Below are 20,234 nucleotides of genomic sequence, written 5' to 3'. Positions count from 1 at the left end.
CTCATCAGGTATCATTTGGAGAAGCCAGACTTGTTTATTTGTCCAGGTGTTAAACGAATGTTTCATCCTCTGGAGCTCGGCCAACATCCTGACGCCATTTTTAACCAGCGAGTCCAGCGACCTTGGAAATCCGGTTGATAGGACCCAATGAAAGATGGATGTCTTAAAAGGGTCTGCGGGATTAGGTGGCTTAGAGTTGCGGGCATTTCATACTGATGCATGTGCTCAGTGGGAACGTGAGGAGAGGCGTCCTTAGCTTTCTTTAACTGAGAGTATTTGTGACGAATGTTTTGCTTAAGGGGTTATTGAGCGTGGCAGCGTGAAGTGTGCATGCGGAAAGGTATTTGTCCAGCTGTTTGCGTTGGTGTTGCAAGTATTTTGAAGCTCTATGGGTGTGCTTAGCCATCTGTGTATGCCTGTAAATTTTACACCCTTGTATGTGTCTTTCATAGTTTTTTATGTGGTATGTTTTAGTGTGCCTGAGTGTATGTGTGTGCGCAGTGCACCTTGTGCTTGTCGGCTTCCCTTTGCTCCACTAATAGCTCTGTGATGCGGTGGCAGCTGTCGACCCGGAGGTCAAACCAGTCAGAGGACCACCGTTTAGGCCACTGAGCAGCAGAAGAGCAACTGCAGTGTTACGAGCAAATCTGCTTTTTTAAAAATGACACGGGGACCATTTTCACAGCGGAGAATTGCTCGTTTGGAAACACAAGCAGCATCACAAGGTCCCATTTGGCGTTACTTTTGGCAATTTTGGAGTTGTTCTCTCAGTGAAGTTCATAGAAATATCACTTCCAGTATGTTGTCAGCATTTCCTGTGTGCAGTCATGTGAATTCAACCACTGTTGAATTATTGTACTTACATATTTATCATATCTTGCTCTTTCCCTGAGGCCTCCTCCCCTCTTGCTGCTGTAACACTGCACATTTCCCCACTAGCACACACTAGCACATACAGTAGCTTGGTGTGAGAGAGAAAGTTACAGTCCTTAAACCAAAGTATAATTACCAAAAACAACAATACTGAATGCTGATGTCTCTAAATGCTTCATCTTTTAGTCTATTAAGCGGACGTTCCATACATTTATAATTTGACAAAAAGTACATAAAAAACACAACTTCAATTCAAATATTGTAAGACAGTTTTCACTATTAATTAGCTGTTAAAAAATGTTCAAAGTTTTTAACTTGAATTTTGCGTTAATGGACACAGCGCATGTAACCACTACATGTACTGTTTGTCACAGGGGATTAAGTGTGTGTGCATGTTCCAGTGTGTGTGTGTGTGGTGTACAGTAGGGCAGCGGGCCCAGTCTTCCTTGTTTACCACCCACCTCCCATATTTGGCTGGGGCTGAGCCGTGAAACATGTCTGGAATAGCTGGACAGAGACAGACAGAGAGACAGAGACAGAGAGAAGCAGAGACGCCCAGACTTGCAAAGACTTGCCAAAAGTGTAACGCAAGTGAAGCGCTTCTTTTTTTTCTTGAATGTGCTGAAGTTTGAATGAAGGAGAAGGGGAAAAGAGGAGAGATTAATGAATGAAGTGAAATTGAGGGGAGACGGAGAACAGTTTGACGGCGCTGGTTGGTGAGTAGAACTGTCAGGCCTTGGGATTACAACTCGCAGATTTACCTCTGCCAGCGTACAATATGCAACCAATTCAAATGTTATTAAATCATGTTAAGAATCCAGCAGAATTTGTTATTTCTGCAGTGGGCAAATGATTTATTGGTGAAATTAGGCGGTTTTTGCCCTCCTGCACGTCATCTCCTCAGTCTCCCGCCCAGACAAAATGACAAGAATACGACTTTTTGGCCTTTCGGTCCGCAGACATGAGAGTCTATTTGTCTGTTTATTGCGTTTCCATGTCAACGTCATTGCATCCTGCGTGTTTGGCACCTATGTGGCATAAAATGAGTCATGGAGCAAGCAATTTGTGTGTGGAACATTTTATGAGCGGGCTGCAATTTGGGTACACCAAAACTATTAGGGACCTTTGGTTGGTAACTTCATGGGAGCTCCAGAGAGCTTGAACTGGGATACAATGCACGGAGGGTTTGTTTTGCAGAGCTATCCTGGAGACAGTGTCTGAAATGTTTCGACTTTTATTTCACTTTTGTGTTTATATGCACATATTTTACGCATTTGTGTGGGGGCCGCAAGGCGAACTACCAGAGTGGAGGGAGCAAAAGTGGCCTCTTCTGGTACAAATGAGTCGATATCACTGACTTGAGTCGATGTCTGACAAAATGTTCACTCTACAGATGAGCTTCACAGCATTTAAATGACACAATTAAAACAACATTCTTCTGATTTTGAGTGCAGTGTTGCTGCTTCTTGGCGTCCCACCCTCGTTGCTGCAAAGACACATTTAGAACTTATGCATAAAACATTTATTGGGATCAAACCTAGTACGGTAGTTTTTTCAAAGAAAGCTTTACGCACTAAAAGTTCCTTTTTTCAGAAGCACAGAGCCAAAGTCTGCAGAAATGGAGAGCACTCCAGTGTTTTAAGAGCACCCTGTGTGTGTCTTGCACAAACACATAATGCTTCTCGTTAGACCCCTTGCTGACAGCGCGGTGAGCAGCAGCAGCAGGTTCAAATCCCAGCCCTGGACGCCCCGCTGAGCCAGTCCTCATCTGTTAATGCCCCCTTTCTCCTACTGTCTGTGTAGATGTCTCCATATGGCTTTCTCTGTCTGCCTTTCAGTCTCTTAGGGTCTCAGTCTCCTGCTCTCCGTCTTCTTCTTGACATACAGTACAGCTGCTTTCAAGACAAAATTGGACATTTGAGCTGAATGTGTGATCAATCGAGATCTTTAAATCAGTTGTGGCTGTACCTCTTTTGCACTAAGATTGAAGTGCGGAGAGAGAGATCTCAACGGGGCACCTCAGAGCTCTCAAAGAAACAGATGACAGACCAACATCTAGGTAAACAGCAGGCAGATGCAGTTTTATGACAGCTACTAATCCTCATGAGTGAAAGACAGATGGATGGACAGATGCATAGAAAGCCAACCCACCAGTCAGGAGACAGCCAGACGTACGGAGGCAGACATGCAAATTATCCTGACGCGATCCTGTTGGTCCTCTGTTTATGTCGGAGGGAATGTTATGACACGCTGGCAGTATAATTTTATTCCTGTTCATATGCAGAGGAGCCAACTCGACCCCTCAGGCTTTGAGCTCAAGATGCAGGGTGTCTTGAATTTCCTCATCAATGACAATTTGAGTTTGTTATCACAAGTATATCACATGATATTAGCTACATCTCCGATCACCCATACAGGGCTTACAGTAATTCTTCCTTAACTTATTGACCAACCAAAATGTCAAGATCCAGCTGAAGATCAGATCTGACGGTTCATCTCTCACGAAGAGGAAAAGAGTCGACATGAATCAGACACGGAGTGTAGCTGGTTGTCAGTCAGATCCACAGACAGACAGACAGATAGCTCTTTGTGACAGTCACTCAGATGACAGACAGGCAGACGGATGACATCATCCTGAAAGCAATCTTGAAGACAGACACTGATACAGTCACGTCACGTTACCTCAAAGTGTGACAGCTGGACACCGGGTGATGGATGGACTGAGAGGCAGACACTGCAAATATAAAACCGCGACAGTTTGCCTTGTGCCAGTCACTGATACACCAACCATGACACCTTTTTGGCTGATGGACTGTCACATCATCCCTTATGAGGACGTCTCTGCTCCTCGTGCATGCTCTCCTGCAAAAGATGTCCAACCTGAGTTGCTTCTGTCTTGGAACAAATTTGTGAAAAGACAGATCTGGAACCTAAAATCAGTTCTTTAAGTCTCAGATTTTTAGACCAAGCGCCAGAATGCATGGCTTAAATGAGAGTATTTGTGCAGCGTCTCACACAGCACCACGGGTCTTTAAGACAAGTCAGTCAGTTGTCAGTCAAACCCGGTCGCACATTGGTGGCATTCAGACTGGCCGTCGTCATGGTGAAATCATTGACGGCGAATGTCACATCCTGCTGTGAGATACCCAGTGACCTGCTGACAGCGCCATGCCTGCTGCTGTGTGTCAGGGTGTATAATTGTACATGCAAGAGTCGCCAGTGGATTCAAAAATGTTGTGGCACGTGATGAAAGGGGCAGCTTACATCTTCAAAATACAAAGCTACAAAAGCTCACACTGAAAAAATATCCATCCTAAGATACTTGAGTGAGTTAATTAGACTTGTTTGCTAAATGAGGTTTGGGCTTGTCTTTAAGAGCTTTGGAGAACAAATGGTTCTTTTCATTTTTATCCTCCTCGCCCTCTTTTGCCCTCTGTGCTTTATTTTTCCCAACCTCCCAGTTTTACTGCTCTGCACACCCAGTTTCCTCCGGCCCCAAAGACCTTCACCCACCTCCTAAGAGACCTTTCTAGCACAGGTCAACCCTCTCACTCTAAATAGCTCTTACTGTAGTTGTCTGTATGCATGTGTGTGCATGTATGCATTTATACACATACATGAAATCATACACCATATCCAATAAACTATCACTTCTCAGCCACTTCTATCTGTCATGGCCCACCATGGGACCGTTTAGGTTTGTGTGTGAACACTAGGTGTGTTTCTAAATTTAAATGTATCTCCGTTTTGTAAAAATGGGTTTGGCCCTCTTTATGAGGTTATATACTATACAGTAAGAGTGTCAAGCCCATCTTTAAGTTTCCACCAGCCCTGGAAACTTCTGAAGAAGCTCATAAGAGAATTCACCAAAAAAAACCTTTAAGAATAGCTGGTGGTGATGCTGCAGTCCTTTCAGGAATTTGCATCATCTAAAGATGCAAATTTAAACAGTCCCTGGATTACTTGCATGGTTTCCTTTTTTCAGCTAAAAGCAGTTTAAGATCAATTGGTACCAGTCCCATAAAGTCGACTTTGCCTAGAATTAAGAACTAACTATAAAAATGATGTCATCTGCATAAAGATTGCTTTTAGAATGCTGTAAAGCTGGAAAATATGAATATACAAGGGAAACAAAAGTGGTCCAAAAGCAGAGCCCTCAGCCCTACACACAGTTTTAAACACTAAGAACCCTGGGAGTAATTTATGAAGCATGTGTGCATGAAACATGTTCAGCAACAGTGTCCAGCATGTTCTCACTGCTTTGAAGGTGTGTTAACAAACGTGTCGTCTCAGTCTGTCTGCTAATCTCTTATGCACTAACTATGTATATAATCCACAGCCCTGCTGGTGCATTTGATACAGCAATAACAGTAGCTGTAGCACATTGTCTATTTATAATAAACCATTGGCCACAGGTGTTTAAATGGCTTTTTAATGGCCTCCAAGGCTGCGATGTGGCAATGAAACACTCAAGCGAACACTTAAGAGGATACAGCCAAGAGGCAGGTGCTCTGTGTGTGTGTGTGTGTGTGTGTGTGTGTGTGTGTGTGTGTGTGTGTGTGTGTGTGTGTGTGTGTGTGTGTGTGTGTGTGTGTGTGTGTGTGTGTGTGTGTGTGTGTGTGTGCGTGTGTGTGTGTGTGTGTGTGCAGCGCTGTATGAGCAATCCCTCTGGCACTTCCACAAGAGAGGAAAGCACCTGTCACATGAAAGAATATGGAGAATGGACAGGTGTGTGTGTGTGTGCGAGATTGAAATAGACAGTTTAGATATTAAATTTAATGAGCATTTTGTTTCATCTGTACTGTCCAAAATGTTTTTTTTCTTAGTCCTTGATGTACAAATTCTTCTGCAATATGCAAATGAGCAATGGTAAATGTGGCTTTGTCCTTTGAAGCAGAGAGAATGGCACGTTACACTCGTTTACTGCACTCGGAAACAAGTTGGTAGCCAAACCTTAGTGACTCAGCCGATCTAATTTGAGGTCTGCTGCAGCTATTTGTTGACACCAGAAGAAAGCTATTTGTTCTGTTCAGCTGCTTGTTTGTGCCATTCAGAATCACGGCCACTGGATTTAATGCCAGGCTGGGCAGTGCAGTAAGGGGGCGCAGGGTCATTTAATCGTTTTGGTCTGTCTTCATACTTGGACCATACCTGGATCGCTGTGTTCGTATTTCAGTGCAAAGTCAAATGCCGGACATGCCCCGGTTTATTCCTCGCACATATTACCCTTGTACACATAAAATCTTATTGTTCATTCAGCCTTCCACTTCAGCTTTGAGATGGGCTTTAAACAGAGCTGTAAGTTATTTAGCTCCTGGAGGAAGAAACAGCAACGTGTGTCAAAAGGACCAATCGCTGCGGTTTTGCATGTTTCAGGTTATAAAATACAATTTGTGCTAAATTAAATTTACTGCTGATCTTTTTGAAAACCATAACTTGTTGGAGCGATTCCCTCCTTCCCGGCAGCAATTACACCATTACACCATAATAGCCTTATAATATTACAGTATTGCTAAGACTATTTTGATGATGATTGTATGTGTTCAAGGGAGCTTTGACATCCAGGACTCGACAGTCTGATGCTGAACAGCAGCTTCTATAATACAAGAAACACCCAAATGCACTCTCCCCATCTGCAGGGTCTACATGTTTGCATTGTATTGTTTTTGGCATACAGTAGCTTATGGTTGGTGTTTGGTATCCAACTTTCACAACTGCATCAGCATTCGACAATAATGTAACATAGTAATTTAATATATAAGTACAGCTAGTAAAGTAAGTATAGGCTATTTATTCTCTATTTTTATTGCAGTATGTCAATAAAATGATCCCTCCTTGACACCTGAAGCATCATGTTTGGTTAGTTTTTATTGCCTTCAGCATTTTAGCACTCATCTCTGCCGTGCTTCATGTGCAAGATTAACAGAAATAGCTCAAGGGCAGTTCAGCAGGTCAGATTCTTGCAGACAAGCTGCTCATCCCTTGGTCATCTGAGTTGAAGGGCGCATTCTTTTAACGCGCACAAACAGCTATCTTATATGTGCAAAATACATGTCTACATGAAGTTATAGTGAAGCATACAAGTGCATGGTTCTCCCAGCTTATTCTCATGCCATGAGTGTGGGGCACATGTTAAGGTGGTGACCTTCAGTGCTTGTTCAGTGAATTCCTGTTGTGCTCAACGTTGTTTGGCACTTCCGTTCTTTGCTAAGTCAAGAAGATTACACCAAACTCGCAGGCCTCTTCTCCCTCTGTTGGTCAGTGAGAGAAAATAGCACAGAAGGTGTTAAAGGAGGTGAGACTCACTCCAGAAACATTCATACTTGACCTGTGAGTTAGTCACTGCTGCAGTGCTTCTGTCTCCACTTCATCCTGTTGGCATCCATTTACCAAAGCCTTGAAAAATGTTTTCACATACAGGGAGCAGTTAAAACAGCAAGCAGAGCATACAATTTCAGGACATTTTAAGAATAATGTTGTCATTAAATTGATAGATTTTGTTTCTAAAATATACAAAATCTTCAATTGGATTTGGAAGATCAACTTGACTTGGTATTTGTGGGGCTGTTACTGTAGGCTGGTGATTCAGTGGAAACTTTTTAGGCAAAATCCCCAACAACAAATATCAAATTGAGACACAAAATCAAAAATAAATCAAAATGTTTCCTGGTAGTACAATTATAATTATCATACCGCAGCAGCTTTTTGGGACTCTTACACATACAACTGTTGTGTTTCGGTTGTCTCTTGCTTTCTTTCCTCCATGAGCCTTGACATGTCAAATAACAGTGTCTTCTCCCCTGATTTAACCTCAGGATGGGGTTAACCAGCAGCTGGAAAAAGTGTCACCCTGGCAAACCTGAGTCATTTTTGCCACAGAGCACTGGAAGATCGTCTTTTATGAACTAGAACAAGGGCATTCCCTGTTTTGTTAAAGGTCAGGGCCGAAGAGAGAGAGAGAGAGAGACAAAGACAGATGGAGCTCAGCTGGTGGGAAACATAAACCACAGTTCTCTGAAAAGTCTTCAAATTTAGTAGATTACCTACATTTAAGGCCTTAAAGCAATAATAAAATCCAGCCATTAAGGATTTCTGCCATGCAGCGAAAGCTTTTTCTGCATAAAGGTTGACTTGTAAGACCTGCAGATACTGAAGGAAAGGGGCGGGTGACCCTGAGTGAGGGGATCCCCTCTGATGACATCATCAGGCAGGGTTGCTGCTGTCCAAGGCTGACAGATGGCGTGGGAGTTGTAGTTTATTTGAAACGACGTTGCTTCACAGGCAGCTGGGAGGCGGCGGTGGTGGCGGCGGTAGAGTCCCACCCCCGCTGCCGGGAACAGCCAGGGATCATCCCAGAGTGCCAGCTCACCCCTTTCAGCAGCTTCAGTGGTACGGCCCCGCCTTGCTCCAGCAGAGCACATGTTGGGTGATGAGAGAACTTGAATCAGAGAGGACAGGGAGAAGAAGCCCAGAGAGTTCAGTCACTGAGAAGTGACCGGAGGACTCTGGATGTATAGACTGAAATGTGGACGCCATGGCTTTTTGATCTCAATCTAACTGGCTGAGGAAATATTTCATCCTTTCTTCACTGTTTTGGCAGGAATTAAGTAAAAATTCGGAGGGTTGACCTGCAGTACAGGTAAGGAGGATGTTTCCACTGAGTTTGATATGACAGTGCAGAGGTCCGATTTGAAGCATTTTAGAAATAAAATAAAATAGAAGTCACTTACAGTAATGGACAAATCTGATAATCAGATTTGGAACATGATTTACAGGTTCGTATATATGATTGCTAATGAGAATGAGAGCCTTTTTTTAAAAAAAACATTTTGTCTTTTCTCTCCAAATTTTGGACTTAAGTCAAATTCAGCCCAGCTACAAACAAAACCTCGCCATGTACTCTCATGTTAATCCCTGTGTCATCATTAAAAACAACCACAGGAACAAACTGTGTTTACAACTTCCTCGCCTGCCCACTCGTCCCCGTTGCTCCTGTGGCCGTGAGCTGTTGTTGACATGGGTTTTGAAATAGCTGCGGTCCGAGTGATCCACCATCTGTCCCCAGGGGTTGCTCAATTTGGAACATCCCACATATGAGCCAGCCACAGTCATGTATATGTGGTGTATCTCTTTGCGAATGTATACTGGATACGGGAAGCCAGCGTTGATGTATTATTTTCTTCTTGTAAGCATAAGTGTCACCAAGGAATTAGCTCTTGCACGTGTGATTGTTGCATTTCATGGAAGCAAGTACAGTGTTTTACAATTTGAAATCGTGCCCTGGCCTATAATTGAAGTACACATTGCATCTCCCACCGTGTGAATTACAGTACTGTGCCTGACCTCGGTTTATGAGCTCATGTGCCATGAATCAGTCATGCTATGTTTTCTTTTTTTTTTTTTTGCATTTTAACTTTTTAGGTATCTTTTATACCGTGGTTGCACCATGAATTTCCAAAAAGGACACGTGTCCTGAGCTGCCCTATGTGTGTCAAAGAAATGTCAAATGAGTTTTTACACACTTCTGATGCTATAAACAGATGGTGAATTTTTTTCCCCTTGCTTAATGTTTTTAATTGTTATTGCCAGGAAGGAGCAATAGCTGTCCAAAGGTTCTTTCCCTTTGGACTTCAAAATGAGACTTTTGAGAGACTACATGGTATCCAGTGTTACTGTGGAAGTTTACAGACTGTTTTGAACGTTGTCATAGGTAAAGTTTCTCTTCAGTCCTTCTTTTGAAACACATCCAAGCCAAAAGAATTTGGTTCAGGCTCTTGAGGTGAAATACTGCCCTGCCCCATTTGCAACAAACTAAAAAACACCAAAAAAACAGATCATAAAAATATGCTCACGCAATACATATTTTTATATACATGTTGCATGTGTTAAGAATTTATTGGAAACATTGACTGTGCAACATGTAGACAATCAGTGCGACTTTGCCGGCATGATTCAGCAACCAGAGATCAACTTGAGGAAGGCAGCTTGTCCTCTGTCAGTCCAGCTCTGGCCTTTCAAATTGGCACTGCTGCTCTTCTCTTTGGCTCACGCAGACCAGCTGTTTCAATGTGTTGGACAGGACCCACACTGGTTCACGTCAGACCATGTGGGCCCACACTGACGCAACGTGACAGTGGCTTTAGGCCTGCAAATTGGCTATTAATAGAGCTGGAAGGGGCTGTGTTGCTGGTGGCTGGACTGCATGCTGGACCTCAGGGTCAAAAAAGATGGGTGCAGAGGGGGGTCACTGTGCTTGTGGAGTGAGTGTCCCGTGCAAATGTTAGTTGATGATTGAAGCAATGAAACCTAATGAAACCAGTTTGTGTGTGAAAACACAGTGATTTAAATCACCTCAAGCAGGTTAAGTACTCATCTGTATCATCTATAGCACATGTCCCTTTTTTCTATGTTTTGATTTTGTGTATGGTTGGAACTGCATTAAACAGGAAACTACTTGAAGGATTTCAACCTATGTATTTTCGCTTCTCTTTCAGATGTTGTTCACACTCAAGGTCCACTTGATGGAAGCCTATATGCCCGGGTCCGCAAGAAAGACTCCCTGGAGGGAGTTGTCACCATCAATGGCCTCCCAGTCCACCAAAACCCCTTGACCAATACAGAGAACGCGTTACAACACCCCAATCATCCCCTCCAAACCACTGATCAGACCCTGCCTGTGACAGGCCACGCCTCCCTCCCTGCTGTCGACCACACCCTCTCCGTGAGCAGCGACTCAGGCAACTCTACCGCATCCATCAAGACTGATCGTACTGATGAGCACAGCCAGTCCGTGCAGAGCGCTGTGAACCACAACAACCCAACAGCGCCCCACCCACCTCTCAGTCCACAGGAGAAAAGAGAGCTCGACCAGCTTCTGAGCGGCCTCGAGGCACCAACTCTTCAGCGACAAGCCTACCTGTCCACATCCACCAGTCCAGGAGGAGGTGTCCGACACCTGGTCCCAGCGCAGGTTCACGTTAACGGGGGCCACACAAGGCTAGTTGGCGCCCCTTCAACAGAGGAGCGTGAGACTGATATTCTTGACGACGAGCTGCCCAATAGCCAAGAGGGCAACAGTGTGGACAGCTTGGGCACACTGTCATCCCTAGAGGGCCAGGCAACACCAGCTGACCTCTACTACCAGTCACAGACGCCCATCAGCAGGCAGAACGACGGGCCCTACCTTGAGAGAGGTGTTCTTGGGGAAAAGTTAATTGAGATGCCTGTGCACGGAGTACGAACTCCCACAGTGATGCAAGAGAGGTCTGTGGACTCTGCATCACCACAGGGGGGATACAACAATTACCAGAATGGAGGGGGGATGTACCGTTCACAGTCTTTTGGGAATCCGCCAGCCAGCAGCCCTGAGACCAACCCTAAACTGATGCCCAGGGCCCCAGAGAGGAGCACCAGTAGCCGCGAGGCTGTTCAAAGAGGTCTCAATGCCTGGCACCAGTATAGCCTCCCAGATGATCCATTTGGCCCTCCTCTTCAGTCAACCCATAGCTTGCCCCACTTCCCCACTTCAGCCTCGCAGCGGGACATTGAGCAGTCCATTGAGGCGCTCAACATGCTCATGCTCGACCTGGACCCGATCAACTCCCACATGTCCAAGTCCCACAGTGCACCTCCTGGGGAGAACAGCCTCAATTCTTCCCAGGTGCCCTTCTCCCAGACCCTTGCAAGACCCTCATACCAAGCAGACTCTGCCATCCATGGTTACAACAACTCTGGGTCTGTAAACAACTCCTTTCATCAGCCCATGCGGTCGACTGGGAGAGTCTCGACATTGCCCAATCAGAGCCCGGTTCTGGAGTCGCCGGTGTATTCTCCCCAGAGGTCCAACGCTGGCTACCAACACCAAAACACTACCCCGACACACACCCCAGAGCCATACCTCCACACACGCCATCCAGCCCACCACTACCCCACCGAGCCCTCCTCTAATTTCAACCAGCAGGTGCCAGCAAAGCCTGTGAACTCGTACCCAGGCGGTGGGGTTTCCCACTCCCCAGACCTGCAGGGCTCGTCTCCTTATCCAGGCTACAGTGCCTCTTCCTCTCCTCTCCCTGCACTGACCCCCCAGCCCAAGGATACATCTTCTACATCCTTGCCCAGAGAACAAGATGCAGAGGAGGAGACGCTGAACTTAGAGGGCCTGGTGGCTCATCGCATCGCTGGTAAGGCTTGGAGTTATTGTCTGAAATGAATGAATGAATGAGGGTGGGAAGGAGTGAAAGAAACTGTGGGTCAGGGAGTGAAGGACTCTTTCCTTCAAACAGTCTGCATTCAATGTATCATTTTATTAAATTTTAACAATGAAATGCATTTTTATTGTGGAACAGGAGATGCACTGAAGATGTGCTTTCAAGGTTTAAGGTTAATTCTAACTTTAGAGCAGATATCTGTCAACAAAAGCATGTGTATATTAAAGACATATTGTACCTTATGGGAAACATATATTCAGTAATTGCATGACCTGCAACTCTGGGTTCATGTGCTTTATAGAATGACACCAGTTTTCTTGTAAGGCCCTTAAAATTCTACATAGGCCATGTGTGAGCCTCCACAATGCTGATAAAGCTCACTGGATTGGACACTGGACTGTTTTTAGAGTTTATTTATTGAAGTTTCAACTTCAGCTTCATTAAGCACCACACAGCACATGAGCAGTGCAGCTTTCAGCAGTTTCTGTTACAGATTCATCATGGGGTGCCGCACCAGAGGAATGACCTGTGGTCATAAAATTAGCTCTGCAGCTGAAATAAAGCAGAGCTGGTGAGAGTGGAGAAGGGATGAGAGTAAGAATAGCTAAGTGTTCAGAGGCTCCAGCTTCCATGCGTTGTCTGCATTCATATTTACCTTTTTGTGAAACCATGTGGCAGCTCCCAGGCGCCTCCCAGTGGAACAAAGTTGAGGAACAAATTCCTCTAGTTTTTAACCATTTTCAACCATTATGTAACCATCAGCCTCATAATATTTTCAAAAATTTCACCTTGTTGAACCTAATTGGACTATGAAAAAGATTCATCTCGTTTGACAAATTTTCTCTTCACCCTCATTAGATCCATTTCCGTTCTGATTTTTCTTCTCCTTTTCTGTTCAATCCATCTCCCTGCTGTATGGACAACCCTTCCCATCATTGCTTCCTCTTCTGCACACCTCTCACCTTCCTCCTCCACCTTTCTCCTCCACCTCCTGCCCTCCATCCACCACCCTGACCTCCCTCCCCGGGAACAGAGTACAACGCTCGTATTCGGGGCATCAGTGAAAGCATGACACCACAACAATCTGACCGCCACCGCTCCTATTCCTTCTCTGGTTTGTCCACTTTCCCTCGCTTTAATTTTCTGACTTTGTTTCATTTTTTCCTGCATTTATAGAAGCTTACGCTGCTTCCTGACCATTTTTCAAATTCTTTTCAGATCTCTTATAATTATTTGCTTCATGACTTCTCATCAATTCCAGTTTCTGCTCTATTTATCATTTTCCACTGCTTTTTTATTCCCCCAATTTCACTGCAAACCTCTTCCTCTCTCTCTTTTTCTCTCTCTATCTGGCTGCCTTTCTTGAAAAAAGCAGGTTACCTATGTTACTGTGTCCAGGTTTATCTGTCAAAAGTAGAGAATAAACCTACACACCAGCTAATTAGATGGAAAGGGTCTTAAAGTAGCTGATTCAGTCGGAAAGAAGTTCCTGTTTTTACTTTTCAGTTTCTTCCAAGCATTTTTGCTGCATGTGAAATTTAAAGTGGAAGTCCACTTTCAATGGTTTACCTTCTCAAAAATATGCACAGCTTTATATAATGTACAAGCAGTATAAAAAGCTGTTTTTAAAGTACACGCAGAGATGACATCACCCTGTGAATATTTTGGGGTGCTTCAGGGGTTCGTTCCAGAGGAATGACCCCAGAAGTGACGCAGGAGACTGGCCGGCGTCGGACCACCAGTGAAGGGCAGTACCAGAGCAGCCACAACAACACACCGACGGTGGATTCACCGGACTTCGCCCACAATCTGGCCCTCAACCCAGGAGGAAGACCCAGAGAAGTCAGTGTTCAGTTTTAATGAAACCAGGGTGATCATTGGATGCAGTGATATTTTGATCATGTGTATCGTTTCTTTCTCTCTTTGGTTTGTTTTGATGTCTGAATTGTGTGTCTGTGTGTGAACCTGCCCCCTCTTCGTCTCTTCCAGGGTACCATGCACAGCTACCGTGAGGCGTTTGAGGACGACGACGCAGACGGGTTTGCCAACAGTCCCACCTTCGTAGGCGGTGGTGAGAATTCCCCCCAGACCCCCAGCTTCCCCGTGTCGCCACAGACTCCTTACTTCAACATGTGTAGGTTCACCCTGCCTGCAGACCGGGGGTGCTCTGCCATCCACCAAACACTGACTTTCCACCTGAATTACTCTCTTTTGTCTTTTTATAATCGATTAATTAATAATGATTTAGAATGAGAGCGATTTAAATCGTGAAAAGATGGGCAAGAAAACCAATTTTTTTCAAATTTTATTCATTCAGTTTATTTTTAATTCAATCATAGTTTAGTTGTACAATTGAAACGAAATGAAATACAGCACAGAAATCATGTTCAGGCCAAAAATATACAAAGGACAAACTGCTAAAAATGAAGGAAACTACTTCAGATAAACAGTAAAAATGAAATTGAAGCTCAACTAAAACAAATGAACGAAGAAAACAGCGCAGTGGTTAAAATCTCAGTAGCAAATAAAATGGAGTTTCTCCTCACAGTCATGGGCCACCCAGTCTGTTACGCCTACAGCCATGTTACTTCCTATTGTATTCTGCTCATTCTGTGTCACAATATTCACTCCACTACCATGTGAATGATCAAAGAAAAGCTCCCCTGCCTCTGCTTCAACATCAGTAACCAGCGTCGAGGTTGTGTTGTTGCTTCTCTGCATCACCTGCAGGGCCGCACACGCCATCTTGACTTCAGGACACTCGGGCTTGCCCTCTTGACCCCAGGCCTCGTAACTGACCGGCTGCCTGTCCACCCACAGCCAGTATCCGGAGAAGAAACGCAAACCGATCCAGACGCGGCCCGCCGTGTCATTTTTCTGCAACTCTTTCTGGATCAGCATCATCTCTGTCTCTGACGCCACACTGGCCAGGTCGTGGTGATGCTCCCTGCAGTACTCCAGAGCTTCCTCCCAAGTCTTTCTCTCCCTCACCACGACCGCGCTGTAGCAGAGGAAGGGCAGATGAAAGTTTGATGTGGCATCGTACCATGTGTTGTTAAAAAGCAGGCCGTAGTTTTCAGCTTGCCGGTTGTTGGGCTGACCCTTTGCCCAGAAAAACGTGGACACCTCTCCGCCTCCCGACCATGTCCATTTCTCTCTGTCTGTGAAATTCCGCTTCAGTCCGATCCAGACGTCCCTGTTGCGGCCGGCAAGGTGCTGAAGTTGCTTCATGTCTTGTGTATTACTGACAGGAGCCAGGTCTGTGTGAAACAGCCAGCAGTACCTCTGAGCATTATACCAAGTTTCTTCCTCTTCGATGCAAACGTACTTGCTAAAAGTTGCAGACAAGCTCAGCAGGAGCAGGATGCAGGTGAAGGTTTGACGCATCGCTGTCTTGTGTCAAAGAACGACGGAGAGTCCTGCAGCACTCTGAGGTTTTGAAAATGTATATACTGCAGTTTGTGACACTTTGCATAGGGTGGACCCTCTCCTTCACTGAACCGTTCTGTGTTCAGGGGCAAAATGAGAACACACGGCTGCTCTCTCCGACTGCATGTCAAACCACAGGATCTGAGCATTTTCCTTCAGTGTATAAATCCACTTCATTCATAAAAATGATATGTCACCACACCAATATTCCCTCACTTGTGGTCCCAGTCTTCTGAAAGATTTGGAAATATACACATACAGAGGTGAAGTCCACGCCGCAAACAAATGTCGGATTTGCTTCAGGCAAAACAGGCAAAGTGTTGCATGACTTGACAGCAAACAACAGCACGGAGCAGGTGTGTGCAAATCACGCGTCTGAATGACAAGTGGACGTCGTTTGTCATTTTGTCATGTTTTTCCTTGGGAAGCAAATAGACAGGGGTAAAATGTGAAGAGGAGTGATCTGCATGACTTTGATCCCAAACACGCGGGGGCAATATGTACACCGTGTACTTGAACGTCTACTTCTCCACATCTCCGAACCAATTTCGATTAGACACCCAGTACTGACCCCCTCCTGTCCAGCAGGTTTGTTTGAGAGGTTGTTTTGACTGTGAGGACACTTTTGTAAACCAGCGCCCCCCTCTCCCCTCTCCTGCAGTCAGTCATGAACACACAGCTGTTGCAGTAAGAATCTGCTCTGTGGTACATATTTTTACCCCCATCACCCCTCTCCATGCCACCTTAAGTGAGCACGGGGCCTGAATCCCTTTCATGCTCCTGATCTGGATTCTTTTGCAAGTGGAGGATTCATGAAACTGAAGAGTTCATTTCCAAAATGCTGGATGTCCTTTACCTGGAATTTAAACAACCAGTTTGTGTAATATAAAGAATTTTATTATGGAGGTGATTTGCTGATGTAGAGATGATTAGATTCATCACTGACATCAATGAAAAGAAGACAGAAAGTCAGAAAAGATGGCATCTCAGTTTGGAAATAACTCGGACCGTTGTGTATCTCTTCCACCCCGCCTGGCCACATTAATAAGCCCCCCCCCATCTTCAACCTTTATCCACTGTTGTTGACTCACCCGGTCACAATCTAACCAGGACCTGATCATTGTTCTTGTTCCTAGCATGCAATTAATCTTCCAACATTTCCATGACAACAAACTTGTGTTGTAGATGGATGCTCATTGGCTCATTTTCATTGACTTAATTTAGTTTTTCAAGCAGGCAGTGTTTTTACTGTATTTTCTCTTTTATTAAGCACCTTTTTTGCACCATTTTGCAGGAATGTTTCCATGGAAACATGCAAAATATCAGCACTGAACCAGGGAAAAAAATCATTCTGGCTTGATTCCTTAGGTTTTATGTTTTTGCAAGGACAAGTCAAGGTACATTTAAAAGTATTTGGGCCCTCTGACCTTGGACTTTACTGTTTTTTAAGCCATTTTCAAGACAAAAGTATCACTGCAGAGCACAAAGAAGAAAACTCTGCACTCTGCACAATATATGCTTATCCCATTGTTCTGCTTGCAATCTCTCTCTTGAGCTCTTGAAATGAAAGCCTGATTAGACTCAAACACACAGATCCACCATCTAATGCATTTTCATGTAACATCATATTGATGCTAAAGTGAAGCTTTGTGTCTTTTCATGCCTTCCGTCATTTTTTTGGCATCAATGCATCTCACAGTCCTCTTTGTCTTGGCACCTTTTGCCGGAGCGTTCCTTCACATTCCTCTTTCTCTCGATGTCTCCGTGTAGCTCGCTCTCCTCCAGGTTTGGCCAAGACTCCTCTGTCAGCACTGGGACTGAAGCCTCATCAACAGGGTGGATCAGGTCAGTGCGAACACGTCAAACCCAATTCACATTTTAATGGAGATTCAACCATGGTTTGAGTTGTTCCTGCTTGCTCCTAGAGTTTTCGAAGATACCAAATTATTCCACATGTGCAAAATCGTGCAGAATATTTCATACTGTCACACAGATTGGAAATTACTTTAATGGCTCATCCTTGAGAGGTTGAAAAGGTAGTGAATACACAGAAGCTTTGTGCGGGAGTCTCTGCGTCACATCTTCTGCAGTGCTGTGATTGTTAGTATGTGCTGCCCTCTGCTGCTCAAAACTGTTATTACTCCTTAAAATGTTTCCACTTGAGCAGCAAACTCACACCCTTCAGTTCTCGCTTTGGCACTCAAGTCTGTCCTCCTTGTCTCTTCTTCTTCCACACATCTCGTCCTCCTCTTCTCCTTCTCTTGCTTTCTATCTTTTCCTGCTGTCAGACTCTAATGATGGAGAGCAAGGTAAGGGCGTCTCTGTGGCACTGCACAGTCTGCTGACCATTTTTTTAATTGTATTTTTTTTTTTTTATATATATTTGTCTCAATGCAACCAAATGTTTTCTGTTTCAGTTCTGCATCCCAGTTTTCCACAGAATGTCTGCTGTATTAAGAATGACCTATTTCTGTCCAACGTCAGCGTTTGTTTGGGTCCAACGTCTGATAACTGCATCCCATTTGACTATCGACAAAAAGAGCTTAGACTGACTGACTGACTGTGTGTGTGTGTGTGTGTGTGTGTGTGTGTGTGTGTGTGTGTGTGTGTGTGTGTGTGCGTGTGTGTGTCTGTGTGTGTGTGTGGTTTCTGTGTGCTTTGATGCTTTGTGACCCGCAGATAATCGCAGTTTTGGGGACTCCAGAGCTCCACCATTCAACACTCCTCTTTCCTCTAGCAGTCCCATCCACAGCGCCAATGGGTGAGCAGTAAAATCAACCAATAAACTAATCAATAGTCAAATCGCTATTCCATATAGTCTCCTATTTTACTTATTGGTTGCAATGCTGTTGTTATTATATGACAGTCAAGGTGTCGACCCTTGACCCCTGAGGTCAGATGGCGTAATGACCAGAGCTGACCGGGGTATAAGAGTCATATAATTTAAGTATGAAGAACAGAAGCAGAATAAAACAAACTTTGTTTTCTAAAGTCTGTTTTTGCTTTCCTTTGATTGTAGAAGGAGGATTGGTCCTTCAGATGTTGCCGCGCACAGCCCCACCCCCTCCTACCCTCACAGACCTGCCTCCCCCGAGGGCTCCCAGGTCAACATCATGGGCGTCCACACGGTCCCCGGCAGCCCCAACACCCTCCACCGCACAGTGGCCACCAACACGCCACCGAGCCCCGCCCTCCAGAGACGCCTGGGTCAAGCCAGCCCCTCACTGGCCAGACACCAGCCCCCAGTTGGTGCCAACAGAGACGGCGTCCCCTCCAGCCCTCTGATAGGCCGAAATCCTAAGACAGCAGCTGCTGGCGTGCCCCCCAGCCCTCTGATGGGGCGCCGCACGGCATCAAGTGGCCACAGCACGCCTGATGAGCTGGGGGCTGCTTCCCGTCAGGGGAGTGCCCAACCACCCTCCACGCCCGCCTTCCCCGTCTCCCCACAGCTGCCAGAGAAGAGACACATGAGCAGCGGAGATGCAGAGAGGACGGACAACAAGAACCTGACGGCCAGCGGTGGCAGCACGCCAAACCTGTCTGGCACACACACACTCCCAGACGTCTCAAAGTCCATATATGGTGAGACTCTGAAAGGCAGGAGGATGTTTTAGCCCACAGAAGGTTTGTGTCCTCGACAGTAATCATTTTCTCTGTGGTCCAAACAGATGGTTATCCAGACATTAGGATGAATGTCAAGTTCGTCCAGGACACCTCCAAGTACTGGTACAAGCCAGACATCTCCAGAGAGCAAGGTGAGACTTTCGAACCTGGAACCTTCCTTCTGTTCATCCCCTCTTTGACCTCTCATCCATTTTATTTCATCAGCATCTCTCCTGACCCTCTGTTCATTTCACTTGCTTCTCTCAGCCATCAACCTGTTGAAGGACAGGGAGCCTGGAGCGTTCATCATACGGGACAGCCACTCCTTCCGTGGAGCCTACGGTCTGGCCATGAAGGTGGCCTGCCCGCCACCGACTGTGCAACAGAACAAAAAAGGTAAAAAAAAATAAAAATAAAAATAAAAATGGAAGGAAAAACAGAATATCAGCCTTTCTTATCATTACAGTTGCATTTCATTTATCAAAATGTTTTTTTTTTCCAGTTGGTGACATGACTAATGAGCTGGTGAGGCACTTCCTGATTGAGACGAGCGCCAAAGGCGTCCGTCTGAAGGGCTGCCCCAACGAGCCCTACTTTGGTGAGTTTGTCGCTGTGTTTGTCCCGTCGATCAGCTCTTGATGTTGAAGCGATCGGGTTTCACGGAGGGATGGCTTTGTGTTTGCAGGGTGTCTCTCTGCGCTGGTGTACCAGCACTCGATGACTCCGCTGGCTCTGCCCTGCAAGCTGATGATCCCCACCAAAGGTCAGCTTCGGCTCTTTGCACATGGTGATGCACATCATACAAGCGCTTACTGACCAAACATAACAGATCTTTGCTTTTCTTGTCTCTTCTGTTGCCACTCACAGACCCAAATGAAGAGGCGCTGGAACTCGCCACACCGACCGATCCAGTTGTTGAGCTTCTGAAGCAGGGAGCAGGTGAGCGAGAGGATCTTAAAATGAGCCTTCACTGCAATTTGAGAGGGGTGTCACTTTGCAAATGCAGCTTCCATCATCACTCCACAAAGCATTCAGGAATATACTTTGAATGGGGTTAATGGGCCCTGCTTATGAAGGAGAGACATCATGTGGGAATCACGGCACTGATTAGACAAAAAAGGA

The 20,234-nt window shown here is 45.3% G+C and overlaps 1 protein-coding gene across 12 annotated transcripts in view; it reads left to right on the top strand.

The window, feature by feature from the left end:
* The window catches only part of tns1a (tensin 1a), a 79,802-nt gene that overhangs the window by 56,476 nt on the left and 3,092 nt on the right, over positions 1–20,234 (top strand). For 5 of the 12 annotated variants that reach the window (XM_070958089.1, XM_070958091.1, XM_070958088.1 and 2 more), the window contains 12 exons: positions 10,368–12,053; positions 13,759–13,922; positions 14,070–14,214; positions 17,280–17,354; positions 17,798–17,818; positions 18,189–18,270; positions 18,529–19,091; positions 19,178–19,264; positions 19,380–19,508; positions 19,615–19,710; positions 19,798–19,875; positions 19,980–20,051. In XM_070958089.1, the coding sequence (XP_070814190.1) occupies positions 10,368–12,053; positions 13,759–13,922; positions 14,070–14,214; positions 17,280–17,354; positions 17,798–17,818; positions 18,189–18,270; positions 18,529–19,091; positions 19,178–19,264; positions 19,380–19,508; positions 19,615–19,710; positions 19,798–19,875; positions 19,980–20,051 (3,198 nt within the window). The remainder of the gene's footprint in view (positions 1–10,367; positions 12,054–13,758; positions 13,923–14,069; positions 14,215–17,279; positions 17,355–17,797; positions 17,819–18,188; positions 18,271–18,528; positions 19,092–19,177; positions 19,265–19,379; positions 19,509–19,614; positions 19,711–19,797; positions 19,876–19,979; positions 20,052–20,234) is intronic. The other 7 variants (XM_070958095.1, XM_070958094.1, XM_070958098.1 and 4 more) reach the window with 3 other exon arrangements.

This window comes from Chaetodon trifascialis, chromosome 24 (assembly GCF_039877785.1).
Source record: "Chaetodon trifascialis isolate fChaTrf1 chromosome 24, fChaTrf1.hap1, whole genome shotgun sequence".
Taxonomy (NCBI): Eukaryota; Metazoa; Chordata; class Actinopteri; order Chaetodontiformes; family Chaetodontidae; genus Chaetodon; species Chaetodon trifascialis.
The sequence above is the reverse complement of the archived record's forward strand: the minus strand, read 5'-3'. Positions and strand labels throughout refer to the sequence as shown.